This window comes from Mytilus trossulus, chromosome 6, assembly GCF_036588685.1.
Source record: "Mytilus trossulus isolate FHL-02 chromosome 6, PNRI_Mtr1.1.1.hap1, whole genome shotgun sequence".
Classification (NCBI taxonomy): Eukaryota; Metazoa; Mollusca; class Bivalvia; order Mytilida; family Mytilidae; genus Mytilus; species Mytilus trossulus.
Genome location: NC_086378.1, coordinates 75,729,957 through 75,751,885, shown reverse-complemented (window position 1 = coordinate 75,751,885; position 21,929 = coordinate 75,729,957). Strand labels below are relative to the sequence as shown.

At 30.6% G+C, this 21,929-nt stretch overlaps 1 protein-coding gene across 1 annotated transcript in view; it reads right to left on the bottom strand.

The window, feature by feature from the left end:
• LOC134721855 (leucine-rich repeat and coiled-coil domain-containing protein 1-like) overlaps positions 1 to 21,929 on the bottom strand; it is a 98,400-nt gene that overhangs the window by 68,329 nt on the left and 8,142 nt on the right. The window contains exons 7-9 of the mRNA XM_063585111.1: positions 11,189 to 11,257; positions 10,284 to 10,392; positions 9,188 to 9,335 (exon numbers count right to left, since the gene is read on the bottom strand). Coding sequence (XP_063441181.1) covers positions 9,188 to 9,335; positions 10,284 to 10,392; positions 11,189 to 11,257 — 326 coding nt within the window. The remainder of the gene's footprint in view (positions 1 to 9,187; positions 9,336 to 10,283; positions 10,393 to 11,188; positions 11,258 to 21,929) is intronic.

Below are 21,929 nucleotides of genomic sequence, written 5' to 3'. Positions count from 1 at the left end.
TCTATAAGGTAGATCAATGTCATCTATTTTTCTATTTTTCTATCTTAATAATCTTAAGAATGATGATGAATATGAAATCATTTTGTACAATTTGTTCTGTTAAGAGTGGTCTAGTCAGTAATTTGTCCAGGTTAATCATGGGTTTCCAATGATGTTCCAGTATTACAGGATAGATATCACATTCATAATCCCACAGGAATATCTATGGTCATTATACTACAGGGTATTTTATTTCTTTTATCATGGCTCCCTCTATCAAGAATCACTCATTATAATAACACAACTGTCAATTCAGTCTCTTACTATAGTTAGGGCATGACAGATCTGAGGTCAGTCTCAAGTTTATGTTCATCATCTAATCAAATCTTTACTTTCTGCAGTTTCAGTATTAAGACTATGGACACCAAAAAGCTAAATCACAATGCAGAAAAGATTTATAGTGTTATTTTCATATTTTTAATTGTTATTCAATAAATATTTTTCCTATATTGAAATTTTGACATTAAATTCTTTCAAATCTCTGTATGTGGGAAACCTTTGCAATCTCAGTGCTAGCATGTCACTTATAGTATGAATGGTTAATTCAAAATTTGTATAAAAAGTCATCTTACCATGACTCTTCGGATGAAGTCTTTAGATTTTTCACGCTGTTATAAACAAATCTAAACTGAGCAAAAACAACAAGTGAAATTGTGAGCTACTGCTCACTGATGATACCCCCGCCGCAAGTGGATAATATAAATAGTGTAAAAATATGCAAGTGTTCGGAAAACAGGAAGTTGTTGAGTAATGAATCTGAAAACGCATCACACAGTATAGCTGACTTATATAAATCCTGAAACCAAATTTCAGAAATCCTTGTATTGTAGTTCCTGAGAAAAATGCCACGAAAAATGTTCATGGGACGGACGGACTAACAGAAGGACAGACAGAGGTAAAACAGTATACCCCCCCCTTTTTAAAGTGGGGGTATAAAAATAGGATTTAAATCTGATAAACCATCAATAATAAATATTAAAATTAAATTCTTTAAGAAATGAAAAACACTATGAAATAACCACTGATTTTTTTTTTAACTTGAGATATAAGATAGCACATTTTAAAAGACTTGATCAACCCTAAGAATCCATTTATAACCCCAATCCTCTTCATAGCAAAATTCTTGATTCTAGACTAAGCTTTCTTTGACAGGACAGTCGTAGCTTAACCTTCTGTCAGTGTGTGATTAGTCAACAGAAATGTTCCAATCTATTGGTTTAAACATATCTTATTTTAAACAACACAGATTACACACAATTAAAAAATATCTTCTCTAAATGCCTGTATAATGCCATTTCAAATTCATTTAGTAATTACCATTTTAACACTAGTCTAGCGTTCGTCTATTCTTGAACCTTGATTGACGTTTTTTTCACATTCATGGATAGAAAGCTGAGACTTGTTTACTTCCTGGTGTTGTTACTTGTGAGTTAGTCCTGGTGTACTTTGTAATAGGAATATATAATACTGCCTTCAGTGTTCTTGACACAAATGAAATATTTTCTGGAATTACCCTTATTTCGGGTATGCTCAAGACTAAAAGTTTTGGAAGACAAAAAAACAACACTGTAAACATTCAAAATCATTTAAAGACCTAAGAAAATAAAATCCAACATAATTGGTTGTTAGACTACTTGCTATATACATGTTTTTCAGTATGAATAAAAGATTTTAGCTATAGATTTTGGAAAGGTTTTACTTGAAACTCTGGCCATATAGTCAAACCTGCTATAAAGACCATCTCTATTTAGAGAAAAATCTTGTCAGATCATACTCTTGTCCCACTGCAGAAATAACTTTGCATTATGCTCAAGGTCAAGGTCTTTCTCTTATGAGGTCAGTTTTTAGTGCTCATGATGATGACTTCTATACACAGGTCACACTGTGTTAATGTTTATAATGCACTAAAACAGCTGAAACCAATTTTATGTTGGAATACAACACTTTCATTTTATGAACCAAGGCAAAGTAAAACTGTGGGCTACTGCTTATATACTGTTGCTAGACCCATCTTTAAGAACTCGGTAAGTTAAAGCATGCTAACTCAAAGCCTGATAACAAATTTCAAGAATTTCAAGATTTGTTATTCCCTAGAAAAACATATTAAGCTTTTGAAAGAGTTGTATTTCAATAAAAACATTTAATTTGCTTAACAAATTTCTTTCATGTGTTGACATTCCAATATTTCACATTATAGTAGTAACCACAATATTTTTACATATACAGTAAGAGAATTTTTTAGAATCAGAAGCCAATAGAACATATGTCTTCCCTCACTCCATTAAATTCCTGTCACAACTCTAATACCATGATCACAGCTGTCTTACAAGACTTAGACAAATTAATTCTACAAATATCAATTCTATTTCACACGTAATTATATTATTCATTATCAAAGGATGGTGTTTTTCTTCGTCTCAACAAGCATTTAATCAGGCCATTATTCAATTATACATTAGCTGAACAGTTTTCATGTTCTAAAAGTTAAAAAAGAGAGAGAAATAAAACATTTATTTATATTTAGTGCTAAATCAATGTAAAACAGTCAAAGTAGTAGGAGATTGTCAGACAGGAATACCAACACTGCAAATTAGGGTAAAACAATCAAATAGTTAAAAATGTCCTACAAGAATATGCGTTTGTTAAATCAGTACAAAACAGTAAAAATAGTATAACACTGTCATACAAGAAGGTCAACAAAGCTGAATCAATGAAAAACAGTCAAATAGCAATAATAAAAATCTGCCAGACACTGTCATACAAGAATGTCAACAAAGCTGAATCAATGAAAAACAGTCAAATAGCAATAATAGAACTCTGCCTGACACTGTCATACAAGAATGTCAACAAAGCTGAATCAATGTTAATCAGTCAAATAGCAATAATAAAAATCTGCCAGACACTGTCTGACAAGAATGTCAACAAAGCTGAATAATTGTAAAACAGTCAAATAGCAATAAAAGAACTCTGCCTGCAACTTTTTGACAAGAATGTCAACAAAGCTGAATCATTGTAAAACAGTCAAAATGGTATGACACTGTCAGACAAGAATACAGATAATGCTGAATCATTATAAAACAGTCAAAATGGTGTGACACTGTCTGACAAGAATACAGATAAAATGCTGAATCATTGTAAAACAGTCAAAATGGTATGACACTGTCAGACAAGAATACAGGTAATGCTGAATCATTGTAAAACAGTCAAAATGGTATGACACTGTCTGTCAAGAATACAATTATGCTGAATCATTGCAAAACAGTCAAAATGGTATGACACTGTCTGACAAGAATACAGATAATGCTGAATCATTGTAAAACAGTCAAAATGGTATGACACTGTCTGACAAGAATACAATTATGCTGAATCATTGTAAAACAGTCAAAATGGTATGACACTGTCTGACAAGAATACAATTATGCTGAATCATTGTAAAACAGTCAAATGGTATGACACTGTCTGACAAGAATACAGATAATGCTGAATCATTGTAAAACAGTCAAAATGGTATGACACTGTCTGACAAGAATACAATTATGCTGAATCATTGTAAAACAGTCAAAATGATATGACACTGTCATACAAGAATATAGATAATGATGAATCAGTGTAAAACAGTCAAAATGGTATGACACTGTCAGACAAGAATAAACACAATGATGAATCATTGTAAAACAGTCAAAATGGTATGACACTGTCTGACAAGAATACAGGTAATGCTGAATCATTGTAAAACAGTCAAAATGGTATGACACTGTCTGACAAGAATACAATTATGCTGAATCATTGTAAAACAGTCAAAATGATATGACACTGTCATACAAGAATACAGATAATGATGAATCAGTGTAAAACAGTCAAAATAGTATGACACTGTCAGACATGAATACACACAATGATGAATCATTGTAAAACAGTCAAAATGGTATGACACTGTCAGACAAGAATACAAACAATGATGAATTATTGTAAAACAGTCAAAATGGTATGACACTGTCAGACAAGAATACAGATAATGATGAATTATTGTAAAACAGTCAAAATGGTATGACAAATGCAGACAAGAATACAGATAATGCTAAATCATTGTAAAACAGTAAAAATGGTATGACACTGTCTGACAAGAATACAATTATGCTGAATCAGTGTAAAACAGTCAAAATGGTATGACACTGTCAGACAAGAATACAAACAATGCTGAATCATTGTAAAACAGTCAAAATGGTATGACACTGTCTGACAAGAATACAATTATGCTGAATCATTGTAAAACAGTCAAAATGATATGACACTGTCATACAAGAATACAGATAATGATGAATCAGTGTAAAACAGTCAAAAATTGTATGACACTGTCAGACAAGAATACAAACAATGATGAATTATTGTAAAACAGTGAAAATGGTATGACACTGTCAGCCAAGAATAAAGATAATGCAGAATTATTCTAGGTGTTTGGTACCACCTTAAGTAATCACTGAACCATAAATATAAAGCTTTTAAAAGTAGTTAGTTTATGCTGAAGCCCACACTGCCTGATCACCATCCTTATGTCAAGCTTTATATGACAGATATTGTAAACTTGAAAAAAATTATAGAGACAACCTACTAACTATTGGACTGTAAAAGTTTCATAGCTGTATATAGATAAATCAAAGTAGCAAACTATATATCTGCTAATAAGATCTGATTTTCACAAGGTTTTTAACATTATTCTAATTGGTAAATAAACATCCCTCATTTTTGAACTTCCAGAAGTTTGACCACCCACTTTTCAGTCTACCTCTACTCATATTAACCATTACCAAACACTAAAATACATCTTTTAAATTTAATTGCTAAAAAGATTCTTGACAAAAAACTTCAGGTACATCATTACATAAAGTCTAGAAGGTTTATTGTTCTGAAAATGACTATTTTGTATTCTCAAGAAGATATTAAAAAACGATTAAAATGAAGTCATTCAACTTGATGAGTAAAGAAATTTAAACGATTTGCAAAACAGATATTTATTTCTTTAAACAAACATTTTAAGACACCATTAAAATCTGGTCATTGACCTTGAGATAGTCGTGTTAATCCTTGAGATGTTGAGAATGATGAATTTCATCTGAAGGATATAAATAATTCAGGTCAGGGTATTCAGACAAATCTAAGCAATAAAAAGCTAAAATTGGTTTCAATAAAGCAATTATAAAATAAAATTTCAATGAAGCAATCCTGAATTCAAATTGTAGAAAAAACAAAGATGTTGAATTAAAATTAAGAATGGAAATGGGGAATATGTCAAAGCGACAACAACCTGACCAAAGAAGAGAACATCTGCATGCCACCAATGGGTCGTCAATGCAGCGAGATACAGGTCAATTTCACAGCCAAGTCTAAGTTACAAAAGTGTATTGATCAATCTCTGTTAAATATTGTCAAAACTTTTCTAAACTTTTTAAATTACTACATGCCCAATATCTCTTTTTATTCATATTTTAGTTCACAAATGTACGAAAAGAAAGAAAAATTGAGCTCACAATTTTTTGTAATTGAATAAACTTGGAAATAGGGTTTGTTCATAATGGATATTCAAATTCAAATTACAATACAATACAGCAAAGCTAATTTTGTGCAAGTCTTTTTTATCTATATAAACAGTGAAAAGATTAGCCATTTACATCTTATAACAAGGTATGGCTGGTTTTTATTTTACAATTGTACTAAGACTTTTTATTTTTATTTTTATTTTACAACTGTACTAAGACTTTTCATTGAATGATTAACTCATGGGATATTAGAGCATGAAACGTGTCATCTCTCATCATCATCTCGCATGACCATTAATGGCAGTGATACAAACGTAAAATAGTAGTCAGTCTTGGAAAATTTGCCTTAAATAGCAATAAGACATACTATCTATTTGCGCTTAAAGATTTAAGAACTTGTTGTATTAGCGCTAGGAATGCGTAGTTATCACTTAATGAATGATTTTCTTCACTCTTCAGCTTTCAACTCATCGGTTTACCTTGGCTTAATGATTAACAAGTCGGGATAAATTCAATTACCAAAAATCTTATTAATAAATAAAAAAATGTTGAATGAAATGGAATTATAAATGTAATAATCATAATAGTAATATGAGGTTAAATGAAAAAAAATGTGTTTTTTAACAAAAAAAATTGAAAGTGAATGAGACATTTATCTCCCTTTAAATCCAACTTAGGGCAAGTATAATAACTGAATGGAGAACATAAGAAATTCATACAAGGTACAAGTGACCACACCTTAATTCCATCTTGCCAACTCCAGTGACTGTGGGGGGCATAAACATGTTTCAGTCTGGATATGAAGGTATGAGTTGAGGGTTCAAGGTCAACCCATATGTATCTTTGTATCCCTTCCTAAATAAATTAAATTTCTCATGGTAATACCTTACCCTACCAAATATCCTAAGTCTACAACAAGTTACAAGAGGTATAAAATGAGTCTGGTACCACAGACTAATTGATATATGTGTGATGATTTCAAAGTTCAAAACTGAGGTATTCCTTAGAACTCATCACACAATTATAGGAAGCAGACTCTCTGACATTTAAAGATTTATTGAACCATAATTTTTTTAACCTTCAATCAAATCAAATCCACTTTTAAATTGCCTATGTTTGTAAAAACGTGCTTTAATTAGGAATTTCACACGTCCCATTATTCTCAATCAATCTTTAATCATACCAACACTCAACAACTAATTATATTTAATCTTTAAGACATGGAATCAGAGATAAAAATCATCATCAATTCACAAAAAATCTAATTAGAAGAACTTAAGAGCATTCAGGCTTCATCTGGTTTGCTTTTATATAATAAAACGGTTTGAAAAACTCTATCTATTAAAATAACAAGACCTAATATGATTATCTTAGTAATTAACAAAACTGATACATTTTTATTCTATATTTTAATAGTGTTAATTTCAAAAACTTAACTGAAAAGCAAACTTCCCATTGCTTGTTTTCAAGTTACATTCTGTTCAAGGTTTTTATAGTTTTAAAGGATTTATAAATTCATAAACTGTTGACACAGATATATGTCTTGCCTGTCAGCATAAAATTAAAACTGCCTTCTTGTAATCTTGAACATATTGAAGCTACGAAGTATTATGTAGATTATGTAGATGTAGAATTAAGACAATGACAATCCAATGGATAGCAACATTGCTTATTCATTCAAAGCCCTTGGACCATGAACTAGTAGGCTGGACCTTGAAATGGAAGACAGAGATGAACAGGTAGTAATGTAACTGTATAGAAAATATTATTGTCTATTGTAAGTTTTTTTTCATCTATCTTCGGCAGAAAATTAACATTTAAAATTGGAAATTAATTGAAAGTCACTTGACCATGACATACAGGGGCGTACAGTCACTGCAATTTTCTTGAGACCCAAAATACAAACCAATAGATACAATGCTTCATTGTAACAAAGATTTCAATCATTTGTCAATAGTTCCTGTTGGTAATGACTATCACAATTGTGTTCAGTAGCTTGTAACTAACATGTATGTCAATGGTGTACTATACCAACCTGAGACAATAGAATCAACTAGCATTTATATAGAAACTTGCAAAAACTGTATATACATGTACTACTAGATCACTTTGAGCTGACAAGTGGGTTGATTCCAGTCTGAACCAAAACCTTTTCTAACTACTAGTCCGAAGACCAATATTCCGCCATTCTTCTTGTGTGCCTAAACAAAGTTTTGCAAATAATTGCTGGTCCAAATAAAGTTTTACTAGTCTGGGGCATCAGACTAATGGCTAACCGCGCAGATTGTAATTCTGCAGAAGATTTATGATTTATTTCACATTTTTTGCTGAGTATATTGCTAAGAAATTAAGATTCCTGCCTTATAGTTTGTGACAAGTTGAAGGCTGTCTAAATCAGAATATATAATTCAATATGTCAAAATATGAGACAATTGATATATAATGGAAGACTGTTCTACTTTATATACTGAACATCAAATCATCTTTGTCTGTTATTAAGAATCTCTGTCCATCACAGTTATTCAAATATTTAACATCCAGCAAATTAGACCAAGGACTTGTGTTTAAAGTACTCATGTACTTTTTTGTTATACTAATTTCTTCCTCAATCTTAACATAGTTATGCGACTGGAGAAAACAAAAAAGGACATTGTATGGTACATCAGTCAATTCTAATTCATCAGTGATAATGCATCTGTAAAATCTGACCAATTAATGTCATTACTTCAACCATTTAAGGTGGTATGGGTGTCTTTCGCCATCTTGGATTGTAAAAACAGAGAACCTAAGGTCCAGATTTTCTATTAAATTAGCAAAATTTGATTCAGGAATGCAGACATTTAATGTGAATTTTCTTTTAAAAGAATCAATTTATACAACAAGCATACAACTTATATATATTAATATTTTTACAAGTAGATTATCTTTTTGTTGTTTTTAAATATTTTCAAATTTGCATTTTAAGGGGAGGTAACTGTAAAACAGTGCATTTCTGAAGGAATATACATGAAATTGTCTTATTTTGTATTTTAGCCGGAAAAAAACGCAAAGTGACCCTTTCTTTTCTTTTGATATTTTCAAAGCATTGTCTGAAAGCTATCTTTTCCTAAGATATTTTACAATTCTATCATTTTATCATAAGGTTGAATTTCTCATCACAAATATGTTTTTTTTATGTATTATCTGTAGCTTGAGAAAATGCGTGGTGACCTATCATTTTTATAATATTTTTGAACATATATCAATAGATACTACGTTTTGGTAAAGTATGAACAAAGTCTATCATTTTTATTTTAGACTCCCATATCACCGTAATTCATTAATATTTGCATTCTTCCCTTTTGAGGAAATTTGTTCTCATTATATAATTTTATGATAGAACAATAACTAAGTAATTGGAAATAACATTAGAATTATCTCCCCCTAATTAGTTTCTAACACTGCCTTTCCCACTTTTAAACATTAATAAAGGGCCAAGTGTATTGACTCCCACCATGTATGTGTGATTCACCAGTCTTCTTCTTCAAAGAACATTTTTTACAGGCTTTATATTTTCATAATTAATATAAAATCTTTTGTTTACGATATACACTGTATATTATTTTACTACATACCCTGAATCTTTCTTATATATATCTTTATGTCCTCTTGATGCAGCAGTACTTTTTCTGTAACTAGGTATCTTTGACTTTCGACTTTTACGACCTTTCCTTTCCTTGCTGTTTGACCTTGACCCTGTATCACTGTCATCTGTTTGTATGTCTACAATGATAATGATCAAAAGGCATGCTTCATCACTTAGTTTTTTAAAATGCAAGACATAGGAGAAAAATAATCTTCTTTTATATACTCTTTTCTTTTCAAATCAGAATACAAATAAACTGTTATTGGAGTTAATGCAATTCCAAATGCCATTCTTGTTTCTTTTAAATGCTTTAACATTTATTTCACCTCTACTTTTATATGCACCCACAAGTAGAAAAGAGTAGAAAAAACATGCAAAAACTAAATCCATGGAAATATTTTAACTAGGCTATTCTCTTCTATAAATACATTAAGAAATTTAAAACTGAAGAAACTAATCTTAAAGTCTGCTTAAAAGGGATTAAAGTGAGAGAAAAATTAATCAGGAAAATAAGCTGGTTTAAAGTATATTGAAAACAACATTTATTCTGCAGAATATTTTTTATCACATATTTGTCATGAATACCTTAGGTTTTGCATATGCAATAATCTCAAAATTGCCCGGGGCAAAAAAGTTTATTGATATTGTGCCCTGATTCCAAATGATGTGACGTCATCGCGTTCTTAACAACACGTTTGTGATAAAAATGTTTAAGATTTGAACTGAAATATGTGATAAAAAAATTATAACATGTCTTTTCCATATTGACCCGGGTATCACCCCTCGAGGCCGATATGGGAGTCCCGGGATAATACCAGGGCCAATATGGAAAAGGGCATGTTGTAATCTATACATATCTTATATTTTTTTTTTATATTCGTCCTTTTTTTTTTAAGATAAAGAATTTTAAAAAGGTATCTGACTATACAGCTTATATAAAGGTAAAGGTGGTGAACTTAAAATAAACTGTTTCTACAAAATTCTTAACAAACATGGTTATCTAGCAATAATATAAATGAACTAGAGTAACAACAGGAGTCTTTTCTCTCTCAGCTACAAATGAGCCACCATGAAAGGCATCTTACCTCTTTCAGCCTCAAGCCTAGAGACATTGGACTGTCTAGATACATTCGTTTGTCTTGTGTCTGAAAGATCATTGTAATCAGAGCTGCTGACTACAGACTTGTTATGAACCTGAAAATAAACATACAAAATTATTTTTTTTTCAAAATTTTATGCAGTTTTGTTCTCCACTATTCAACATAGCGGTAGCAACCCATGGACGAACCTGATTGCAACAGAGCCTGTGGTTTCTTACAATTGCTTACATCCTCTTCATTTGGACTTTGGTGAATAAGGATTTCATTTGCAATCATACCACATCTTCTTATTTTTTTATGGGTTGTCGAGCTATACATACAGACACTTGTTATTCAGTATCAAATTTAAGAGAAAGTTAGTGACACACAGATATGAAATGCTATCACACTTTATTATTAAAACTCATTATTTTTTAGCTGCTTACCAAATATCAAGTCATTTTGTTTAGCAGTTTTGTAAAATATGTGATGAATGCTTTTTAACTTCATTGAAAAAATAAATGTAATGGCAAACAGGAAGCAATGCCAGCTATATTAAAGATCCAAAAAGTGCCCACACTTTACAACTGTAAGGCTGTTCACTAAGCATGAAGTTGCCCTAATCTGTGGTTCATAGTGACTTCATACATGAAAATATTCAATGAAAAACTTACACTGAAAAAGTTCCGGTATATACTTTTTGTAATTCACATCAAGTCTTACCAATAATATGTATTAATTGTCCATGATACATCAACAAACCATGATGTCTACCAAAATCTGTTTTTGAGTAATAAGTTAAACTTTTTTTAAAACTCACATATTGCATTTGTACACTTGAAGCTTTCATATACTAGAATACTAGACATGAAAGAATACTATATATCTAATACTTATAAACTAGTACAGACCTTAGCTGTTTGTAACTGTATAAGTTGGTGAAGCTGTTCTTCTAACTTCTCTAGTCTAGAATCAGAATCCTGTAAGACACAAAAAAATCCAGAGGTTAAAAGGTTAAATGTCATAAAAGGATTAATTTATCATATTTCCTATAATTATAGTTAGGAAAAGGGTTTTGAAGCCGAAATCACCTCCCAACCCCAAAAGAATGTTAAATGCATAGTATAAGATATATGTTCCGGACCATATGAGTATTTGGACCATACGCGTATGGTCATGACCATATGGGTATATACTCATATGGTCCGACCAAACGCGTATGGTCGGACCGTACGAGTATGGTCGGAGTAATTAACAGTTACATTTATATGCTTAACTCTTCATATAACCCTTCTAGATGTCACGTCATTAAAAAGACACTACCAAAAGTCATTTTATCATAGATCTATTAAAAATTAATAATAACAAGATTAACAAAATCAAATAAGCAGTTTCACACAGTAAATTTCATCACTAGTCAAAACTATAGTAAACACATTTTTCGTCATTACCGATAATAAATTATGTTTAATATCACGAGTGAATGGCAAAATGTCTACCTGGGAAGATAACTTCCAAAATTTTTTTAATGAACTGTTACACAAGAAGTCAACTGTTTTACTATATCCTGACGTAAAAGTTGACAGGATAAAGAGTCTAATAATTTGCTCACTTTTGAAACTTAATATAATAAGCATTAGAAGTGCAATATTCAGAATTTTTATACTTATACGTGTTTTGTTTAAAATAAAATGAATGATGTCAACGGCAAGAACACTAGTTTATTTTTTTAAGTTGTCTGGTGATATGATGTACTTCAGTCATGTTACGATATTGGAGATCTAGAGGTTTTTAAAATCACAGTAGACACATCAGAATGACCCAGGCCCCAAGAAAAGCTATGGTACATGTACCGTGTGGAAGTTAATGTCACCCTATGCATACATGCAAGAATACAACTTAGCCATGGAAACTAACTTTAGCATCAATATTTAATGTTATCTGAATTGTCAATAATACAATTGCATGTAGTAATCATTGTTTTTTTATAAAGTTTTCTAATGCATATTATTGAAAAAAATACCTGTATGGTCCAAATACTCATATGGTCCGGCCCGTTTATAACCAAACAAGTATATACTCATATGGTCGGACCATATGAGTATACGCATATGGTCATGACCATACACGTATGGTCCAGATACTCATATGGTCCAGAACATATATATAGTTAAGTATGTAATAATTGCCTACATGTCTACATTACCTGAGAGTTGACATGAATAGAATTTCATGGTAAACTACCTTAAAACAAAACTTTAAACAGTGATATGGGACAGACCAAATGAATTTACTTCTACATCATTAATCTAATGCATCTCTTCTATCATAGTATGGATGGGGCATAAAATATTACAATATTACTTCTCACAAAGACAAATTTAAAGAAAATACATTAAATTAATTTATGTAAAGTGTAATACCACCTTTGATTTTCCCCAATTAAACTTTGTTAAATTTGTACTTTTTAAAAAATTGTCTTTGTTTTTTGTATGCATTGGGATGTGACATACTATGAATTGGTTATCTAAACATTGATTATGTTGTGTTGTTTGGTTGTTATCTCCGCTGAAGCATAAAATGAGGTCAAGTTCAGGTGACAATGACTGACTGACTGACTGATAAGGTCTCATCATGAACAAATTCTTGTCAGTCTAGGTGAAAGTGGGTGGATATTAAGCTTATTTGCAGTTTTATAATAATGTTTTCATTGCTGCCAGCATTGCAACTCCTTGGCTTTGTTTCATTTTCTGTAACTTGATGTACATGAGAAAAATACTTGAAAATTTTGAATCCATAACTAAATGTATTTTTCCCATAGAGAAAATGTAACATGCTTAATATACAGTTTTCAGCTCATTTCTGTGAAGGTTTTCAAATATATTCACCTACATTAGACAGAAATGAAATTATCATTATTAACAACTTTTGTACATTTCAAATCAATTGCACATGCAAATCAACTTCACCTTTATATAAAGTAGAAAATGAGCACCATTTGCAAAATTGTGTAAAGAGAATTTCATTTAAAGAATATTTAACAAGAATCTGCACTTGAAAAGAATCAAAGATGAATGGCAGATCAAAAGATTCAATCAACTTTTAAAATAATTTGCCTGCAGAATATCTAAATCAGTAAAGTACACTCACACTACTAATTAAGGGCATGCACTCATATAATCTCTTTATTGTCTTTAATGCAGTGCATTGTGGGAAGCAACCAAATATAGTTATTGCTAATGGTGTTCACTGAAACAATTTATCCTTTATTCCTTCTATGCCTCAATTCATTTCCTGTTACTACCCTAACATGTCTAATAAAACAACTATTATTTAAAAAACATTTTTCTTCTTTGTTATGTCGATTATCTTATTCTATGTGAACTTCTTTTATTAGGCTTTATATTCTTTTCTATTTCCTTTTAAAATTCCAAGAAATTAATCAATAGATTAATGGTCCAATTCAGTCTAATCAGTATTTTTTAATAAAATTATTATGTTCAATACAATAAAGTTTTGCCTATCTGAACTTTCCAAATTTTTAAATTATCAACATATAAGATACTTATAGGTCACATGTACTTTATGATTTTATCTGTTTCCAATAATCTGCACTTTTTAACTAATAAAATTAGTTGCAATTTGGATTTTTTTTTACAATAGCTTGCAAGTTCTGTATCAAGATTGATTAAAAAAAAAACCAATACAAATCAATTGGTCAATCATCACAAAATATTCCTAACAGTGAGTTTTATGATTTTCTGACTTGTCTACCGGGTATTATATATATATATAACTGTTGTAACTTGTACCCCTATTCCAAGGAAAGGGGAATTTTCAGCATTCATTAGCATGTTTAAAACTGGTTTTTCCCTTTTATTCCTGTTCAAAGCCTGTCATCAAGAAGATAAGGGTAATAACTATTTATTTAATTATAATTATCTGCTTAAATGCTTACCCTTCCGGAGCACCTGAGAACACCCCTAGTTTTTGGTGGGGTTCATGTTGTTTATTCTTTAGTTTTCTATGTTGTGTCATATGTACTATTGTTTGTCTGTTTGTCTTTTTCATTTTTAGCCATGGCGTTGTCAGTTTGTTTTAGGATTTATGAGTTTGACTGTCCCTTTGGTATCTTTCGTCCCTCTTTTAAATCAGTGTGCATGCTTGTTTTCTTTATTGTATTCATAGTTCCTGTAGTTAAATATTTTGTTACTATGGGACCTTATATAATTTACCCTTTAGTACGAGTTTTGCTCATTGTTGAAGCCTGTTCGGTGACCTTTAGTTATTTACATCCTTGGCCTACGGTCAATAATAAGATATATATCTCATTGGCATGACTGCCAAATCTCCTTATTTCTATATGAGTTTTGCTCATTATTGAAGCTTTTTCAATGACCTTAGTTATTTACATCCTTGGCCTTTAGTCTTTTATTAGATATATATCTCATTGACATGACTGCCAAATCTCCTTATTTCTATATAGTGGTCATCAATTTTGTTACTCTAGTATTTATTTATAAATGAATGGCATTGACTGGTGATTATCCACCTAAGACAAGTAAAAACCTGATAGTGTTTTCAAAACATGTTCATGAAACTCTGAAAGCATCAACTAATTCATTCCGAGTCAATCATACTACTTTTGTTTTTTCTATCAATCAAACCTCAGAATGAAGAGTGCTTCATGAATGAAGATAAATTAGGCAATTTATTAGCCAGACAGAATAATTGAAAATAATGGACGTTATGGTTATAACCATGTGGTCAGTGTAAAAAGTTTGTATATACTGTTGATAAATCAACCCATATTAGGAATTTAAAATACATGCACTGTGTCTTGTAAAGTTATACAAGGATGATTTCTGGGTCAGTGGTTTCTGAGATAATTTATTAATGTTCATAATTTTGGTAAACAACACACAAGTAATCAAACTTGTATTAGAATAAAAAAGAAATATGATGATTTTGTCCTTTTGATCCTGAAAATAAAACAAGAATATGTTTCTCATTTCCATTTGACATTGAGGATAAAACAAGAATATGCTTCTCATTTCCATTTGACCTTGAGAATAAAACAAGAATATAATTCTCAATTCCATTGACCTTTAGAATCAAACAAGAATATACTTCTCATTTCCATTTGACCTTGAGAATAAAACAAGAATGATTCTCATTTCCATTTGACCTTGAGAATAAAAGAAGAATATGATTCTCATTTCCATTTGACCTTGAGAATAAAACAAGAATAAACTTCTCATTTCCATTTGACCTTGAGAATAAAACAAGAATATAATTCTCAATTCCATTTGACCTTTAGAATCAAACAAGAATTTACTTCTCATTTCCATTTGACCTTGAGAATAAAACAAGAATGATTCTCATTTCCATTTGACCTTGAGAATAAAAGAAGAATATGATTCTCATTTCCATTTGACCTTGAGAATAAAACAAGAATATGATTCTCATTTCCATTTAACCTTGAGAATAAAACAAGAATATGATTCTCATTTCCATTTGACCATGAGAATGAAACAAGAATATGATTCTCATTTCCATATGACCTTGAGAATAAAACAAGAATAAACTTCTCATTTCCATTTGACTTGGAGGGCAAAATAGAATATGCTTCTCAAATTTATTTGAACTTGAGGATAAAACAAGAATATGATTCTCATTTTCATTTTAACCTTTAGAATCTATAATTATTATGATTCTATTATTGGCCTATACAATTTTATGTAAAATTGAAATGACTCTGATATGACTTTTGACCTTCAAATTACAATATGATTCTCAATTCATTTTGACCTTTACAATCTATATATTTACCAAAATACCATTATTTGGCTCCAATGGCTGTTTTTGAGGTTAACTTTATGACATTAATTTATGCATGTTATCTCAGTTCTCAACCATATTGTTATTTTCTCAGATTTAACGTTCATTTTGACCTCAATGAACTTTTTTGTAAAAATTGAAATTGTATAAAACTGGAATTTTTTGGGAGAGGTGGGCTTCCCTTCGATATTAAAAAAGAAGATTAATGTTTTATAATTGCCAATGAGACAACTCTCCAAAAGACCAAATGACACAAAAATTAACAACTATAGGTCACTGTACGGCCTTAACGATGTCTGACACAGGAATGAATATGCATCAGCAGCAGGGTACAGCTCATGTAATTTGCATGTCTTTGATATTTTCTATAATAATTCCACATAGTAGGGGTTAAGAATATACAATTAACATAATTCTGGTTTCGTCTTGACCTTTAGCATGTATATCTGACCTAGTTCTAGTTTTCTACTGACCTAATGAATCTATAAATGATGTGATTCTTATTTTGCTTTGACATTTAGAATATAAAAATGATATGACTGCTTTTTCATCTGACCTTTAGAATATACATGCAACTGATATGTTTCTTATTTTGTTTGGATCATTAAAATGTACATTAACAAGATTCTTTCCTATCTCTTTGACAGTTTTAAGACTGGATTCAAGGTTTAAAAATTCTATTTAAACTGTAATTCTATAAGAGAACCACCACCTGAAGTGGTGATAGAGCAGTAGGTTAAAAACCAGATGCTCCGCAGGGCGCAGCATTATACGACCACAGAGGTTGAACCCTGAACAGTTGGGGAAAGTATGGACACAACATTCAAGCTGGATTCAGCTCTAAATTTGGATTGTGAATAAATAGTTGACACAGCATAGGTTTCTGACACAGAATGAATGTGGTCTAATGAATTTAAAATTTTTGTTTTGCCTTTGAGCAATTCACAAAGCTGTTGAATATTAATCCTCTCAAATAAATGTTTGAAGAAATTTTCTTTTTATTTATGAAATCTGAAATGAGAAAAATTGACCCCCCCCCCAAATTTTGTTTTCACATCCCCCTTTCCCTTATTCCAAAACTGATCTCAATTCAAATTTCTAATGGAGTTTGCAACAATAACTGCTCATTTAAATACATCATAAAATATTAAATATTAAAATGTAAAAAAAAGTGCTTGTTATCACTGAATGGTAAAGATTGGTTGGTAGTAAAAGTGAAAATACATTGTATATTGTATAAAACAATGATTTAAGTTGATTCAACTACTATTCTGGACAAAGAAAGATAACTCAAATTTTCAAAGAATATTAAAAATATCTTGCTATTACACAAATATCTATTCTGGACAAAGAAAGATACCTCCAATTGATTGAAAATTGATTGCTGTTGCACAATATTGTGCAATTAGATATTTCTTGCTATTGTGCAATACTGTCAATTGAAGATTTCCTTTCCTGCTATTGAACAATACTGTGCAATTGAAAATTTCTTGCTAATGCACATTACTGTACAATTGAAGACTTCTTGCTGTTGCTGAATACTGTGCAATTGAAAATTTCTTGCTATTGCACAATACTTAATATAATAATTTTGAATCCTGATTTGGACCAACTTGAATACTTTGCCAATAATCAAAAATCTAAGTACATGTTTAGATACAGCATATCAAAGAAGCCCAAGAATTTAATTTTTGTTTAAATCAAACTTAGTTTAATTTTGGACCCTTTGGACCTTAATGAAGACCAATTTGAAAACGGGATCAAAAATTAAGAATCTACTAAAACAGTTAGATTTGGCATATCAAAGAATCCCAATTATTCAAATTTTTATGAAATCAAACAAAGTTTAATTTTGGACCCTGATCTGGACCAACTTGAAAACTGGGCCAACAATCAAAAATCTTAGTACATTTTTAGATTCAGCATATCAAAGAACCCAAAGGATTCAATTTTTGATAAAATCAAACTAAGTTTAATTTTGGACCCTTTGGACCTTAATGTACACCAATTTGAAAACGGGACCAAAAATTAAGAATCTACAAACACAGTTAGATTTGGTATATCAAAGAACCCCAATTATTCATTTTTTGATGAAATCAAACAAAGTTTAATTTTGGACCCTTCGGGCCCCTTATTTCTAAACCATTAGGACCAAATCTCCCAAAATCAATCCCAACTTTCCTTTTATGGTCATAAACCTTGTGTTTAAATTTCATAGATTTCTACTTACTTATACTAAAGTTATGGTGCGACAACCAAGAAAAATGCTTATTAAGACCCCTTTTTGGCCATTAATTCCTAAACTGTTAAGACCAAAACTCCCAAAATCAATACCAACCTTCCTTCTGTGGTCATAAACCTTGTGTTTAAATTTCATAGATTTCTATTTACTTATACTAAAGTTATAGTGCGAAAACCAAGAAAAAATGATTATTTGGACCCCTTTTTGGCCCCTTATTCTAAACTGTTAGAACCCTAACTTCAAAAATCAATCCCAACCTTCCTTTTGTGGTCATAAACCTTGTGTCAAAATTTCATAGATTTCTTTTTACTTAAACTAAGTTTACTGTGCGAAAAACAAGAAAATGCTTATTTAGGCCCTTTTTGGTCCCTTATTCCTAAAATGTTCGGATCAAAACTCCCAAAATCAATCCAAACCTTCCTTTGGTGGTCATTAACCTTGTGTTAAAATTTCATAGATTTCTATTCACTTTTTTTGAAGTTAGAGTGCGAAAACTAAAAGTATTCGGACGACAACAACGCCGATGACGACGCCAACGTGGTAGCAATATACGACAAATTTTTTTCAAATTTTGCAGTCGTATAACTAGTGGATACAGCTACTTATTTACAGTTGTCTTAAAATGAATAAGAATATGTCGCCACAAAAAAGATTATTTCATGTACATACATGAACATGTTGGTTTGTTCTTATGTTGTACTGTTACACCACTGTCGCAGGTAATGGGAGGATCGGGATCCTGCTAACATGTTTAACCCAACCAGGTGTTACAAATTTTTTATTTTATTAATTTTTTTATCAAATTTAGGCCAATAGTTTTCTCATTTAATTTTTTTTTACATTTGTCATTTCCGGGCCTTTTAAAGATGACTATGCCCGTTGATCATTGTTGAAGGCCATACAGTGACCTATAGTTGTTAATGTTTGTGTCATTCAGTCTCTTGTGGAGATTTTCAAAATGCCACAAACTTATTTGGTTTTGTGTTTTAATGAGAACAAAATATGAGAAATCAAAATTCACAAAATAAATATTTCTTTCCAGATGGACAAAATATCAATGATTTCAAATTAAAAACATTTTGGCTACTGTTTGAAATTAAATTGGTTTTATGTATACATGAAAGGTCCATGTTTAAGCAGTATAAATAATAATACAAAAAATATCTCAATAAAAAAGTATTGCATCTGTCAAGAAAATAACACATTATTCTTATATTTCTGTGGTAAAAAATTGCCCTTGGTCACTAAAATATTGGATTTCAACAATAATTGGAAAAAACGTGAGACTAAAGCAATTACATAGGAAATATATAAGACTTGCCTAACACTGAAACATTAGCATTACTGATAATAAATGCTTTAATTTTCTTATCAGAGAATTAATACGATGTTTCAGATACGTTATAAAAGCATTGCTTATATATTCAACACTTGTATAACAATTCATTCTTCTGTATGGAATGTCTGTGACTTTAATGACTTCAAATTAAATATATAACAGGGCATCCTTTTAAATTCTTTTCAAATACATACACAACAGCAAGAAGCGAAGCTTTTGTCAAACTAAAAAATGTTTTTCTCCAAATTTTAACAAATTGAGAACTGAATATTGATTTCACAAACTAGTGATGCCTGCCAGTAAAGGAATGAAACACTGCACCTAATTACCTACTCAAAACATTAAAATTTTTGTAGCTGATGGGGAGATAAAATGTTCTTAGTAAATAGTAAAATTGGACTCTTAACACAAGTCTGCAGCTTATCAATTTTTTCAACAACTAATTGGCTCAGTTTCTAAAAATTCATTGAGTTGAGCTTCAAAATTAGAATAGTGTTAAGGTACAGATTCAGGATTTTGAAATAGGGGCCCACCAGCCAAGGTTTGGAGTGATAATTCTATGCATTTATCATATATAAAGCTCCTTAAAGGACGAGGGGCATTTACAATCCAAATCTGCCTCTGGTGTTACATATTGAGACAATGTGTACAATTTATTCCTGGAATTACTCCATGGAAACCTGATCAAATATATCAATTGTTGTCAATGTATCTATAAAATAAATATGAAAGATAATTTATGGTACTTTTTTTATATACAAAAACACTTTCATGCATTTCAACCATAAAAATTGTATAGTAAAAAAAAAGTCAAGGTCAGTTTTTCTGAACCAATAACTCAATATAGATCAAAGCTCTTCAAAAAGATGCATGAACCTTTACCCTGATCTATATAAAGGACAGACTTTTCTGCATCTTAACTGACTGTTACTGTCTAAGAGATACAGATTTTGAATAGATGTCTGCAACATAAAAGGAAATCTTTTAACGGCCGATTTAACGTAATAAACACCTAGTTAATTTTCAGGCAGTTAAGATAGAACTTACAAATAGGGTAATAATGACGAAGCCATAACAGACTAAAAGCCAATTTGTACCAGACAGGATTAAAATCACCTTTTCTCAACTAAAATCTCTTTTAAAATTATATTTTCTTCTTTTAGTTAACAGCCAAGACTTAAGGTAAAATAATACCACTCTATGTGCCAGTTCATCTACATAAAATTAACAAATAAATTAGAGACTGAATGAAATCTTTCTGCTGTAGACAAATTTTATTTTTTTCATTTTTTATTACTAAACATTGTTTTGCCTGTGACTATAAAATTCTTAGGAAACAAAGGCTATAAAATAACTGTCTAGCAACTAATGACACTGTACATGTTTATAGATTCAAGATACTGGAAAAATATCAGCACAAAATAATTTCTAGGGTATGATAAATTTTCTACACTGTGCAAGAAATTCAAAGGTACATGTGTTGCATATATGATATAATATCTAATAAACAGCTGCGCCATGAGCGCATGATACGCCCGACGTCTTGTGTGGAAGTTTTATGCAATAATCATAAATAGTTTCTGAGGAAGTTTTAAGCAATAACCATTTATTGTTTTTGAGACACGGCGGGACATGTGAAACCCCCCCACCCTGTTTTTTTTTACAAATATCACTAAAATAAAATTTTGAATCAAACCAAAAAGTATACAGATCTTTAAATTAGTATAACAAAGAAGTGTGTACAGTTTCAAGCAATAATCATAAATTGTTTTTGAGATACGGCGCGATATGTAAAAAAAAAAACCTCCCCCTTTTTTACAAAAAACTCAATAACTCAAAAATAAAATTTTGAATCATCACCAAAAAGTATACAGATCTTTAGATTAATATAACAAAGAAGTGTGTAAAGTTTTAAGCAATAATCATAAATCGTTTATGAGATATGGCGCGACATGTAAAAAAAAACTCCCCCTTTTTTACAAAATACTCAAAAACTCAAAAATGAAATTTTGAATCATCACCAAAAAGTATACTGATATTAAGATTAATATAACTAAGAAGTGTGTAAAGTTTAAAGCAATAATCAAGAAACGTTTTTGAGATACGGTGCGACATGTGAAAAAAAACACACCCCTGTTTTTGATACAAAGTGCTGTAACTCAAAAAGTTTAAATCTTATTTTCACCAAAAAGTATACAGATCATTTGACCATCATGAGAAACAACTAATT